At 60.7% G+C, this 13,643-nt stretch overlaps 1 protein-coding gene across 1 annotated transcript in view; it reads left to right on the top strand.

Annotated features, from left to right (window-relative positions):
* SRF (serum response factor) overlaps positions 1–450 on the top strand; it is a 29,212-nt gene extending 28,762 nt beyond the window's left edge. Inside the window, exon 7 of the mRNA XM_065401777.1 lies at positions 355–450. Coding sequence (XP_065257849.1) covers positions 355–450 — 96 coding nt within the window. The remainder of the gene's footprint in view (positions 1–354) is intronic.
* The last annotated feature ends 13,193 nt before the right edge of the window (positions 451–13,643 follow it).

Raw genomic sequence — 13,643 nt, 5'->3', positions numbered from 1 at the left:
CCAGTGAGCTCTGATCCTGGGACGGGAGGTGCTCTGAACACAGTCAGCCTCTGGTCTGCGGCGCCCCCAGCCTGTAGGGGAGACGGCAGCAGCCTAGGTGCTGGGCCACAGATGGGACAGGACCAGAGCCTGGGCCGCTTGTTGGCAGCACGGGTGGGTGAGCTGCTCCTTCTCCCTGCTGTTAACAGCGCACCCTCCGAGCCCTGAAGCATTGCTCTGTGGATGGGGAGGCCTAGCATTGGCCCCCCGTGCAATGGGTGGCTCTCCGGGTGGGCCCGTACCCCAGGGCCTTGGCTGCACCCTGGGGTGGCCGCATGACGCTCCCCGGTGCTCTCTCCTCCCTTCTCTCTCCAGATGGCTGTCATTGGCCAGCAGTCCGGCAGCAGCAGCAACTTGACAGAGCTGCAGGTGGTGAACTTGGACACGTCCCACGGCGCCAAGAGTGACTGAGAGGCCCTGTGGTGCCCCGGCCCGGGAACTGCGGCAGCTGCTGCCAGCCGGGTGCCGTCTCTGGCTCCGTGGGCTGCGGAGCGTCTCGCCGGCGCCGGGATCGGCAGCGATTCCCTCTCGTACGGACTGCGTCACTTATTTATTGTTGCCTTTTCACGTTTCCTTCACACACACGCACGCACACACGGGGCGCGGGGTGCAGCTGAGCCGGGGCTGGGCTGCGTTGGGACGCTGCGTTTCCTGGGTTTTTCTCACGGCAGCCAAAGAAACTCAGCCCTCGAGGGCAGGGCTCCCCCGCCAGGTCCGTAAACAGCCTGGCGTCTGGCCCGGCTCCTTGCTGACCGGGCGGCTCCAGCTGCTGTTTGCCAGGAGTATTAGCCCCGAGCAGGGCACGGGCCCAGCAACGCGACAGGAGCAGCCCCCACCGAAGGAGCCCTCTTCCCAGGTCCAGTTCTCACTCCCCTCTGCCCATGTGCCAGGGAGGGGTAGAGCGGGTCCAGGCAGCGTGCCTTCAGCATGGCTCCCTCCTGCAGCCTGCAGGCTGCTCCAGGGGGCATCCCAGGCTGAGTCTGCTCCCCTGTCAGGGCATCGGCATCCTCTCCTGCGGGCAGGGTGGGCTGGACAGGACCTGCTCCTGCCCAGGTGCCAGGCCCCGTGGCCGAAAGCAGCCCCCCAGCAGCGACAGTGCAGCACCGTGGGCGAGATGCTGCCCTTGCCCGTAGCCCTGGCCCTGCTGGGACACAGCAAAGCGAGCTCCTGGCGCAGTCCCTACAGCCCCACCGGCCCTGTGCAATGCCTCCTTGGGCTGGCGGGTGTCCCTGGGGAGCTGTGACGCTGTCCCAGCACCGTCCATGAGAAGCGGGGCGGGGGGGCGCTGCGTGGGGTTGATGCTGAGAGGAGCTGAGCTGGAAGTAAATGGTGGTTTGCATTTCCCATGATAAATGTCTCTTGTTCCGCCTGGCCAAGGCAGTTGCTTTTGTGCCCCCTGGACACTAGCGAGCTGCCTGGGAGCAAGGTAACCTGGGCATGGGTCCCTGCCCTTCTCAGAGAGCCCTGCAGCCCATGGACATAAATCATCTCCATGGGACGCTCCAGGGGCCACCCTGTGCTCTCGTTCGGGTGCCGGGGCTGGGAAGACCCAGGTATGTGGCGGCAGGATTGCTCTCTGTGCATCGCAGTGCTGCCTGGCTCCTGCCGTGGGCGCTGTCTGCATCCGGGCACAGTTCCTGCCATGGTTAGTGCTTTCCAAAGCACCATTTCAACGTGAGGTGGAGGAACCAACTGAAACGGTCAAGGGAAAAACGACAGGGCCCCGGAGCTGCCGCACAGCCTGGTCCAGGAGGCGAAAGGGGGGGCGGCGTGGATTCCTTCGGGCACCCCCGAGGGACAGTGCTGACCTCGGGAGGCGCTTTGGTCGTGTGGATGGCTCCACTCGGAAGGAGCGTCCTGTCCTGCTGGGGAGAGGAGAACGTAGGGTGCAGTGAGCGGCTCTTTGGGGAGAGAGGAGGCTGCTGACTCCTTAGGGAACGAAGCAGCTACTGTAACTTTTTTAAATTAAAGACGAGAAGCCTTGAAAAAAAAAAAGACTTTATTTTTCTAAGTGTTAAACTCAGTATTTATGTAATTCTCAAAGGAATTAAAGTCCGGCTCCTGTACAGTTTTCATGGGGTTTGTACCACGGTGGGGGGCGGGGGGTAGGGACAGGAAGGGGCCTTGCTTTTTAATTTGTATTGTAACCTTGGACATGGTTCCTCCAGCATTAGCGTTTAAGCTGCCCGCCCCGACGTGCCCACGGGTGCTAGGAATTGAACTGGGGCAGCTCCGCCATTCCTGCCGGTTCGGAGCGTGCCTGCGTCCCTTGTGCCAGTCTGGGTTGGCCTGCGTGGCGGGCAGCCGTCTAGCCACCGGCCCCCGGAGAGCAGGGAGGGGCTGCCGGGCTGGCTCCTGCTGGGGTGGGGGGAGGACAGGGCCGGGAGTCCGGCCTCTGCTCCCTCCTGCTGTGTGGTGGGAAGGGGGGAGAGGCTGGCGCGAGGCTCCAGGGCCCTGTCTGGTGTCGGCTGGAATTGGAATGGTGCCCTCAGAGCCGAGAAGGGGACAGGGCCTAATGGGGCGTCTGCCCCTGGCGCCCCACTCCCTAAAGCTGCTGTCCGTCTGGGAAACAAGTGCCTCCAGCAGTGTGTTTTGAGACCACGTCGGGAGAAGTTTCCAATGTCCCTGCGAAGCCTTAATTCTCCCTGAGCTGGGCAAGAGGCCAGCGCCCGGCCCTGGGCGGGCGAGATGCCGGCGTTTCAGGCTGCTGGCTCTCCTGTCCCCCCGGGGCCGTTCTCTGCCCCTCACACCCCTCTCAGTAACACACACAGACATGGCTCTCCCCACCCCCGCTGCTTTGAGGAGAGGGGTCGGCCTCTCGCCAGCCCTCTCCTTGTGCTGTTCCCTGGGGAGCTGGGCAGGTCCCCTTGGGAGCGTGGACGTCGTTCCTCAGCCCTGGGGAGCTCCCCGGAGTCTCCTCCGAGCCAGGCTCTCCGCTCCTCTGTCTGCGCAGCTCCTGGCTCCAAGCAGCAGCTGACCCGTTGTGGGTCAGGCGGGGTGGGGGTTAGAGCCCAGCCGTGGCTCAGGACAATATGCCCAGGTCTCTCTGTGGAACAGAGCCGCTTTTCCGGGCAGCACTTCCCCTTCGTGTTGCTAACCAGGATTCAGCCCAGGGCAGGGAGGGGGTCTGGAGCTGTTGTCTGGCCTTTTCCCCCCTGCTTTTCTCGCGACGCTGTGAAACTGACCCCCTGGCCAGAGCTGGAATGAGTTGATTAAAGCCCCCGTGCAGCGTCAGGAAGTGCTCCCCCTCCCCTCCAAAGGAAATGCAGGTTAAACGCTAATGTTGCATTTTATTTAAAGTGCGGACTTGTCAGAACACTTGTGTATCAGGGATGAAATGGCATTTATTGTGTGGTGACCTTTTTAGTTCCTTTTATTGATTGTTTTGGGTTTGTGTGTGCGAGCGTGTGCTTGGTTGTGTGTGTGCGTGCGTGCGTCCGTGTGTGTGGTGGTTGTGTTTTGGTTTTTTTTTTTAAACGTTTCCAGGGCTTTCTGGAAGGATGTGGACGTAATCACAGTACTATGTACAGAGCTTTCTTTTGTATTAAAAAATACTCTTTCAATAAATGTATCATTTGTGCACAGATTGGGTGGTCGTGAGTCTGCTTCTAGGCACCGGGTGCTTAAGGAGACCAACTCAGGAGGGCCGGAGGGGCTGAGACATGCATGCTGTATGTCACTCCTAGTTGTAAGTGATTTCACACGAGCAGAAATGGCTTGATTATAAGTTAAAGAAACAAACTGGGTGCCCAGGCCAGATGGCAAAGGCTGACTTGCTAACGCAGCCCTCTGAAAGCCAATCAGCCAACCGCAGATTCAACGCCAGCCTCTCCCACCGGCTCCGCTGCACCTGACCTGACAAGTGAACATTTGGGAGAAAGGTTTAGTGTTGATAGAGCAGATCTTCAAATCATTGGCAATGTCCCTTGGGAGCATGTCTTGGGTAGGGCTTGTGTGGAATTTTTAATAGTTAACAAAGCAAGGAAGTTCCAAGACCCACAGCCTCCTTGAAATGGAGTGAAGGCTGGGAGTATTAGTAACTTAAGAGTTAAAAAAAAAAAACCCTTACCAGGAGGCTGTAATTCTTACTAACCCAAGTGTCACGCACCCAGGAAATTCAGACATGAGGCTGCAGTTGAAAGAAATCCAAACTTGTAATGCTCTGGGAAAGCACCATGAAGGCACCCAAACAACCTTGACTCTGCCCCCAAGTCAGGCCCTTCCATAACTCTCATTATGACTAAGCTTTTTAGTGACGGAGGTGACAGCTTAGACCAGTGGTTCTCAAACGTTTGTACTGGTGACCCCTTTCACACAGCAAGCCTCTGAGTGTGACCCCCCCCTTATAAATTAAAAACACTTTTTATATATTTAACATCATTCTAAATGCTGGAGGCAAAGAGGGGTTTGGGGTGGAGGCGGACAGCTCGTGACCCCCCCATGTAGTAATCTCGCAGTCCCTCGAGGGGTCCTGACCCCCAGTTTGAGAACCACTGCCTTAGACTAAACTGATTTTTAGGGGAGACACTAGTTTTTTTTTCCTGCCAGGAGGTCACTACAGGGCAGAGTTGTAAATTTGGCATTTCCTGACTTTTGAGTGCTGGGCTTTGCTCTACATTCTGAACGGAGGAGTCTTTTGTATATAATTTCCAAGGGTCTTTTAAAAGAAACTCTAATGCCCTCACCCCACCATGATCCTGATTAAACCCAACCCCTTCAGTAGGGCAGTGCAGACCCTGCCCACGTGAGTTGAAAGATTAGTTTTATTTTTATTAATGGAGACATCCTATCTCCTAGAGCTGGAAGGGACCTTGAAAGGTCATCAAGTCCAGCCCCCTGCCTTCACTAGCAGGACCAAGTACTGATTTTGCCCCAGATTCCTAAGTGGCCCCCTCAAGGATTGAACTCACAACCCTGGGTTTATCAGGCCAATGCTCAAACCACTGAGCTATCCCTCCCCCACAGTTGTTGTGGCCGGTGGGTGTAGGCTCTTGTGCTCTGTGGCCCAGCCACAGAGGAGTGTGTAGCACACTGAAACAGGAGTAAAGACAGCATAGCTGAATCTGTAGCCACACTGCCTTTCAGAAAGAAGCTGCCACAGCTAAGTGGTTGAGTCTCCCATATTAAACACCTGGGTTCTGTTCCCAGCGTGGCCAGGTGTGAGGGATACGAGCCACGGATGTGACCTCAGGTTTACGCTAGGCCAAGACCACTCAGTAGGAAAGTTCCTGAATAAATAATTATCAATACGGTCAGAAGACAGCTGTGAAATCGTAGTTCCCCATCTGGTGCACCTTCCCTGACCCCCACGGCTAGCTAAGTGGCTGAGGAGCCATTTTGTCCGTGTCCTGGCTGGAAGAGAGCCGGGTGGGGTGGTGCTTGTGCAGTACTCATTGAATGTTCAGGGTTATTGACAGCAGGCTGCAGTCAGCAAATTGCAGATAGGAAATGACAATTTCCAACTGCTCCTAATTGCCAGATCTGAACAGATTGACATGGGGCCAGCAAAAGGCATTTCCCTGACCCCAGTACATCCCTCTTGCTGAACTATGGAGTCCTGCTGCATATCATGGAGGAACTAGAGGTCTCAAAAAACAGTCTGTAGAATTGTAACGGAAAAGCATAAGGTAACTAATATAGCAGTCACTACCACGGCACCCTGCTGTTCTCTGGGTGGAGAACTAAAACGAATTCCTGAGCATGGCTTGGGGCACAATGATTACACACACACTTTCTCAGCATGCTAACAGATACAACTAGAGTCACAATGCCAACAATTGCTACTTTCATGTAAAGACTGTGGCTCAGAGCTCGTCTGTGAAAGTTAAGGTTATATTATGTACCTTAACATAGATTTTTAGGTCTGTTTCTAACTGGGTGTGTAGAATTATTTTGTTCATTAGGAAAAGATTGCTATTTGGATGTGCTTGCACACTACAGTGAGGAATGCAAGACATCTCACTGGGTAGCTAGATGGTATGGATGCTATTTAGAGCCCTGAAGAACCCCTAGAAGAGGAGTGGGCAAAAGAGACACAAGGACTGGTCACAGAGGTAAGATGAAAACCAGGAAAGAGGGTGTGAAAATCAAGGGGTAGATAGAATCATAGAGAGCAATCAAGGGTAGTGGAGAAGTCAAGGAGGATGAGGACAAATTGCAGGCTCTGAGATTTGGACATGTCTCTGGAGATTTCAGGGAGAGCAGTTCCGGTGGAGACCGCATTGGCTGGGTCCAAGTGTAAATAGAGAGGAGGAAGGCAATGGCCAGTCCTCTGTGAGGCCAGAGAGTGGAGGGAGACAGTGGGGTAGGTGGAGAGACAAGCAAGGTTAAGGGTAGTTTTTTCAGGATGGGGAAACCGAGGGGACAGAGCTGGACAGGCCAGGGCCCAGGTAGAGGATTGGAAGTGGAGAATAGGCCATTATCCTGTGTCAGATCTCATCAATAGCCTCTCTGAAGAGCAAGGTCTCCCAAGTGCCCATGGAACAGCATGACACCTTCAGAAGCTGTTGTCCAACAACTTTCCACCCGTTCCCTATTTACTGTTGTGTTACACTGCCCTGAATCAGGGACCCCAGGGAGCTCAGCTCAGCCCCCATCCAGGCCCGTGGGAGCGTGAACTGTATACTTCAGTGTTTGCAGGATGGGGGATGACTTACAGAAATAAGGATTTTGAATACATTTTCAATTACAAAAGGGGGTAGGAGAGGGGGGAAAATCACATGATACTGAAAGGTCAAATTGAATGTTACAGGAATGTACAAGCATTTTAGGTATAGGATTCTTTGGGAGGGCTGAAGCTAGTATACCCTAAAGGCTCAGAAACTAACAGAGCAAATAAAAAAAACCCAATGTTTGTCATGTAATGACTTTGGGGTGAATAACTAATGATTTTTGAATGCTTGTCCTTGTCAGTCTATCTTGGGGTATTTAGTAAAAATTACAGTACAACTTTGTGCCCTTAAGGCCAGTTTTTTTTTAAAGGTATGTATTTAGGCATCTAGTGGGATTTCAAAACACCTAGTTACAGTCAATCTTTAACTCCTGTGAGCCCACAGAATAAACGGTTTTTCTTTTTTTCATAACAAAGAGCAGCCATTGACAATTACAAACTAGGTTGCGATAGTCCAATACAGCCAGGACATGTTACAGTAGGGGTGACCACGGAAGGCTTGTATGCAGTGTAGGTGCGTGGGGGTCCCAGGTCTCAACGTGGCTCTTGAAGTTCCCAGCAACTATTAATATTTTCAATGATTACAGACTATTAAACTATACATGAAACAGCACAATGCCACCCAGCTGCACGATGTTAACACGGGTCAATGACGAAGTGCTAAAAGTAATAAAAACAGTTTAAAAGTAAACAATGTAAAGGCGGGAAATGCAGTTACAGGGGCATACCAAAAGAAGACAGGGCAATTCAGGCAGTCAGAATCGCAGCTGTGTCTCTGCGATTTGCTATGAGGCTTTCTGCACTCCTAGCACTGTGCAGAACACTGATAAGGGATTCATGCAGTGCATGCAGTGCTGTTGTAGACGGGTCGGTCCCGCGATATTAGAAAGATGGGGGGGAGGAATATATTTTATTAGATCAACTTCTGCTGGGGAGAGAGACAAGCTTTCCAGCTGACCCAGATTCTTTGAAACACTACAAAGCATAGGTGCTGGAACTAGGGGTGCTGGGGGGGGGGCTGCTGCACCCCCTGGCTTGAAGTGGTTTCCATCATAGACAGGGTTTACAGTTTGGTTCAATGGCTCTCAGCACCCCCACTGTACAAATTGTTCCAGCTCCCCTGCTACAAAAATGAATGACTATGGTAATTGGGGCGGGGGGAGGGGGGAGTGTGTGGGGAAGACTGGGGGCTGCATGGGAAATGCTAGGGGGCTGCGTGGGGAGGATTGGGGGCAGCGCGGGAAATGCCGGGGGGCTGTGTGGGGAGGATTGGGGGCAGCATGGGAAATGGTGGGGGGCTGCGTGGGGAGGATTGGGGGCAGCGTGGGAAATGGTGGGGGGCTGCATGGGGAGGATTGGGGGCTGTGCAGGAAAAGTTGCGGGGCTGTGTGAGGAAGACTGGGAGCTCTGGGGAGGATTGGGGGCTGCACGGGAAATGGTGGGGGTCTGTGTGGGGAAGGCTGGGGGCTGTGGGAGGATTGGGGGCTGCACGGGAAATGCTGGGGGGCTGTGTGGGGAAGGCTGGGGGCTGTGGGAGGATTGGGGGCTGCGCGGGAAATGGTGGAGGGCTGTGTGGGGAAGGCTGGGGGCTGCGTGGGAAATGCTGGGGGGCTGTGTGGGGAAGGCTGTGGGCTGTGGGGAGGATTGGGGGCTGCGCGGGAAATGGTGGGGGGCTGTGTGGGGAAGGCTGGGGGCTGCGTGGGAAATGGTGGGGGGCTGTGTGGGGAAGGCTGGGGGCTGCGTGGGAAATGCTGGGGGGCTGTGTGGGGAAGGCTGGGGGCTGTGGGGAGGATTGGGGGCTGCGCGGGAAATGGTGGGGGCTGTGTGGGGAAGGCTGGGAGCTGTGGGGAGGATTGGGGGCTGCGCGGGAAATGGTGGGGGGCTGTGGGGGGCAGACTGGGGGCTGTGGGGAGGATTGGGGGCTGCGCGGGAAATGGTGGGGGGCTGTGTGGGAAATGCTGGGGGCTGTGGGGAGGATTGGGGGCTGCACGGGAAATGGTGTGGGGCAGACTGGGGGCTGTGGGGAGGATTGGGGGCTGCACGGGAAATGGTGTGGGGCAGACTGGGGGCTGTGGGGGGGATTGGGGGCTGCACGGGAAATGGGGGGGGCTGTGTGGGGCAGACTGGGGGCTGTGGGGAGGATTGGGGGCTGCACGGGAAATGGTCGGGGGCTGTGTGGGGCAGACTGGGGGCTCTGGGGAGGATTGGGGGCTGCGTGGGAAATGGTCGGGGGCTGTGTGGGGCAGACTGGGGGATGTGGGGAGGATTGGGGGCTGCACGAGAAATGGTCGGGGGCTGTGTGGGGCAGACTGGGGGCTGTGGGGAGGATTGGGGGCTGCACGGGAAATGGTCGGGGGCTGTGTGGGGCAGACTGGGGGCTGTGGGGAGGATTGGGGGCTGCACGGGAAATGGGGGGGGCTGTGTGGGGCAGACTGGGGGCTGTGGGGGGGATTGGGGGCTGCACGGGAAATGGGGGGGGCTGTGTGGGGCAGACTGGGGGCTGTGGGGGGGATTGGGGGCTGCGCGGGAAATGGTGGGGGGCTGTGTGGGGAAGGCTGGGGGCTGTGGGGAGGATTGGGGGCTGCGCGGGAAATGGTGGGGGGCTATGTGGGGCAGACTGGGGGCTGTGGGGAGGATTGGGGGCTGCACGGGAAATGGTGGGGGGCTGTGTGAGGCAGACTGGGGGCTGTGGGGATGATTGGGGGCTGCGCGGGAAATGGTGGGGGGCTGTGTGGGGCAGACTGGGGGCTGTGGGGAGGATTGGGGGCTGCGCGGGAAATGGGGGGGGCTGTGTGGGGCAGGCTGGGGGCTGTGGTGTGGGGAGGATTGGGGGCTGTACGGGAAATGGGGGGGCTGTGTGGGGCAGACTGGGGGCTGTGGGGAGGATTGGGGGCTGCGCGGGAAATGGTGGGGGCTGTGTGGGGCAGACTGGGGGCTGTGGGGAGGATTGGGGGCTGCGCGGGAAATGGGGGGGCTGTGTGGGGCAGACTGGGGGCTGTGGGGAGGATTGGGGGCTGCGCGGGAAATGGTCGGGGGCTGTGTGGGGCAGGCTGGGGGCTGTGGGGAGGATTGGGGGCTGCGCGGGAAATGGGGGGGCTGTGTGGGGCAGACTAGGGGCTGTGGGGAGGATTGGGGGCTGCGCGGGAAATGGGGGGGCTGTGTGGGGCAGGCTGGGGGCTGTGGGGAGGATTGGGGGCTGCACGGGAAATGGGGGGGCTGTGTGGGGCAGGCTGGGGGCTGTGGGGAGGATTGGGGGCTGCGCGGGAAATGGTCGGGGGCTGTGTGGGGCAGACTGGGGGCTGTGGGGAGGATTGGGGGCTGCGCGGGAAATGGTCGGGGGCTGTGTGGGGCAGACTGGGGGCTGTGGGGAGGATTGGGGGCTGCGCGGGAAATGGTCGGGGGCTGTGTGGGGCAGACTGGGGGCTGTGGGGAGGATTGGGGGCTGCGCGGGAAATGGTCGGGGGCTGTGTGGGGCAGACTGGGGGCTGTGGGGAGGATTGGGGGCTGCGCGGGAAATGGTCGGGGGCTGTGTGGGGCAGGCTGGGGGCTGCGCGGGAAATGGGGGGGGCTGTGTGGGGCAGACTGGGGGCTGTGGGGAGGATTGGGGGCTGCGCGGGAAATGGGGGGGCTGTGTGCGGCAGACTAGGGGCTGTGGGGAGGATTGGGGGCTGCGCGGGAAATGGTCGGGGGCTGTGTGGGGCAGACTGGGGGATGTGGGGAGGATTGGGGGCTGCACGAGAAATGGTCGGGGGCTGTGTGGGGCAGACTGGGGGATGTGGGGAGGATTGGGGGCTGCACGAGAAATGGTCGGGGGCTGTGTGGGGCAGACTGGGGGCTGTGGGGAGGATTGGGGGCTGCACGGGAAATGGTCGGGGGCTGTGTGGGGCAGACTGGGGGCTGTGGGGAGGATTGGGGGCTGCACGGGAAATGGGGGGGGCTGTGTGGGGCAGACTGGGGGCTGTGGGGGGGATTGGGGGCTGCACGGGAAATGGGGGGGGCTGTGTGGGGCAGACTGGGGGCTGTGGGGGGGATTGGGGGCTGCGCGGGAAATGGTGGGGGGCTGTGTGGGGAAGGCTGGGGGCTGTGGGGAGGATTGGGGGCTGCGCGGGAAATGGTGGGGGGCTATGTGGGGCAGACTGGGGGCTGTGGGGAGGATTGGGGGCTGCACGGGAAATGGTGGGGGGCTGTGTGAGGCAGACTGGGGGCTGTGGGGAGGATTGGGGGCTGCGCGGGAAATGGTGGGGGGCTGTGTGGGGCAGACTGGGGGCTGTGGGGAGGATTGGGGGCTGCGCGGGAAATGGGGGGGGCTGTGTGGGGCAGGCTGGGGGCTGTGGTGTGGGGAGGATTGGGGGCTGTACGGGAAATGGGGGGGCTGTGTGGGGCAGACTGGGGGCTGTGGGGAGGATTGGGGGCTGCGCGGGAAATGGTGGGGGCTGTGTGGGGCAGACTGGGGGCTGTGGGGAGGATTGGGGGCTGCGCGGGAAATGGGGGGGCTGTGTGGGGCAGACTGGGGGCTGTGGGGAGGATTGGGGGCTGCGCGGGAAATGGTCGGGGGCTGTGTGGGGCAGGCTGGGGGCTGTGGGGAGGATTGGGGGCTGCGCGAGAAATGGGGGGGCTGTGTGGGGCAGACTAGGGGCTGTGGGGAGGATTGGGGGCTGCGCGGGAAATGGGGGGGCTGTGTGGGGCAGGCTGGGGGCTGTGGGGAGGATTGGGGGCTGCACGGGAAATGGGGGGGCTGTGTGGGGCAGGCTGGGGGCTGTGGGGAGGATTGGGGGCTGCGCGGGAAATGGTCGGGGGCTGTGTGGGGCAGACTGGGGGCTGTGGGGAGGATTGGGGGCTGCGCGGGAAATGGTCGGGGGCTGTGTGGGGCAGACTGGGGGCTGTGGGGAGGATTGGGGGCTGCGCGGGAAATGGTCGGGGGCTGTGTGGGGCAGACTGGGGGCTGTGGGGAGGATTGGGGGCTGCGCGGGAAATGGTCGGGGGCTGTGTGGGGCAGACTGGGGGCTGTGGGGAGGATTGGGGGCTGCGCGGGAAATGGTCGGGGGCTGTGTGGGGCAGGCTGGGGGCTGCGCGGGAAATGGGGGGGGCTGTGTGGGGCAGACTGGGGGCTGTGGGGAGGATTGGGGGCTGCGCGGGAAATGGGGGGGCTGTGTGCGGCAGACTAGGGGCTGTGGGGAGGATTGGGGGCTGCGCGGGAAATGGTCGGGGGCTGTGTGGGGCAGACTGGGGGCTGTGGGGAGGATTGGGGGCTGCACGGGAAATGGTCGGGGGCTGTGTGGGGCAGGCTGGGGGCTGTGGGGAGGATTGGGGGCTGCGCGGGAAATGGTCGGGGGCTGTGTGGGGCAGACTGGGGGCTGTGGGGAGGATTGGGGGCTGCACGGGAAATGGGGGGGGCTGTGTGGGGCAGGCTGGGGGCTGTGTGGAGGATTGAGGGCTGCGCGGGAAATGGTGGGGGGCTGTGGGGAGGATTGGGGGCTGCACGGGAAATGGGGGGGGCTGTGTGGGGCAGACTGGGGGCTGTGGGGAGGATTGGGGGCTGCACGGGAAATGGGGGGGCTGTGTGGGGCAGGCTGGGGGCTGTGGTGTGGGGAGGATTGGGGGCTGCACGGGAAATGGGGGGGGCTGTGTGGGGCAGACTGGGGGCTGTGGGGAGGATTGGGGGCTGCACGGGAAATGGGGGGGCTGTGTGGGGCAGGCTGGGGGCTGTGGGGAGGATTGGGGGCTGCACGGGAAATGGGGGGGCTGTGTGGGGCAGGCTGGGGGCTGTGGGGAGGATTGGGGGCTGCACGGGAAATGGGGGGGCTGTGTGGGGCAGGCTGGGGGCTGTGGGGAGGATTGGGGGCTGCACGGGAAATGGGGGGGGCTGTGTGGGGCAGGCTGGGGGCTGTGGGGAGGATTGGGTCGCTGCACGGGAAATGGGGGGGGCTGTGTGGGGCAGGCTGGGGGCTGTGGTGTGGGGAGGATTGGGGGCTGCACGGGAAATGGGGGGGGCTGTGTGGGGCAGGCTGGGGGCTGTGGGGAGGATTGGGGGCTGCACGGGAAATGGGGGGGGCTGTGTGGGGCAGGCTGGGGGCTGTGGGGAGGATTGGGGGCTGCACGGGAAATGGGGGGGGGGCTGTGTGGGGCAGACTGGGGGCTGTGGGGAGGATTGGGGGCTGCACGGGAAATGGGGGGGCTGTGTGGGGCAGGCTGGGGGCTGTGGTGTGGGGAGGATTGGGGGCTGCACGGGAAATGGGGGAGGCTGTGTGGGGCAGGCTGGGGGCTGTGGGGAGGATTGGGGGCTGCACGGGAAATGGGGGGGGCTGTGTGGGGCAGGCTGGGGGCTGTGGGGAGGATTGGGGGCTGCACGGGAAATGGGGGGGGCTGTGTGGGGCAGACTGGGGGCTGTGGGGAGGATTGGGGGCTGCACGGGAAATGGGGGGGCTGTGTGGGGCAGACTGGGGGCTGTGGGGAGGATTGGGGGCTGCACGGGAAATGGGGGGGGCTGTGTGGGGCAGGCTGGGGGCTGTGGGGAGGATTGGGGGCTGCACGGGAAATGGGGGGGGGCTGTGTGGGGCAGACTGGGGGCTGTGGGGAGGATTGGGGGCTGCACGGGAAATGGGGGGGCTGTGTGGGGCAGACTGGGGGCTGTGGGGAGGATTGGGGGCTGCACGGGAAATGGGGGGGGCTGTGTGGGGCAGGCTGGGGGCTGTGGGGAGGATTTCTCTGCAGCTGCAGGCATCCGCGCAGCGCACAGTCCCGGGCGGGGCTGGCACGCGCCGCCCCCCGCAGGCAAAGGGGACCAGCCCATCGCCCCCCCCGCAAGCAGCTGCCCCGACTACCCATGCGCCTCAGCTCTACGGCGCATGCGCCCCGGCGCTCGCCCTGTGCCGCCGCTGCGACCCGTAAGCGAGGCTCGTGCCGCGCATGCGCCGCCGTACCCGGAAGCGGAGCG

Source organism: Emys orbicularis, chromosome 3, assembly GCF_028017835.1.
Source record: "Emys orbicularis isolate rEmyOrb1 chromosome 3, rEmyOrb1.hap1, whole genome shotgun sequence".
NCBI classification, from domain to species: domain Eukaryota; kingdom Metazoa; phylum Chordata; order Testudines; family Emydidae; genus Emys; species Emys orbicularis.
This window is presented reverse-complemented; position numbering and strand designations above follow the sequence as displayed.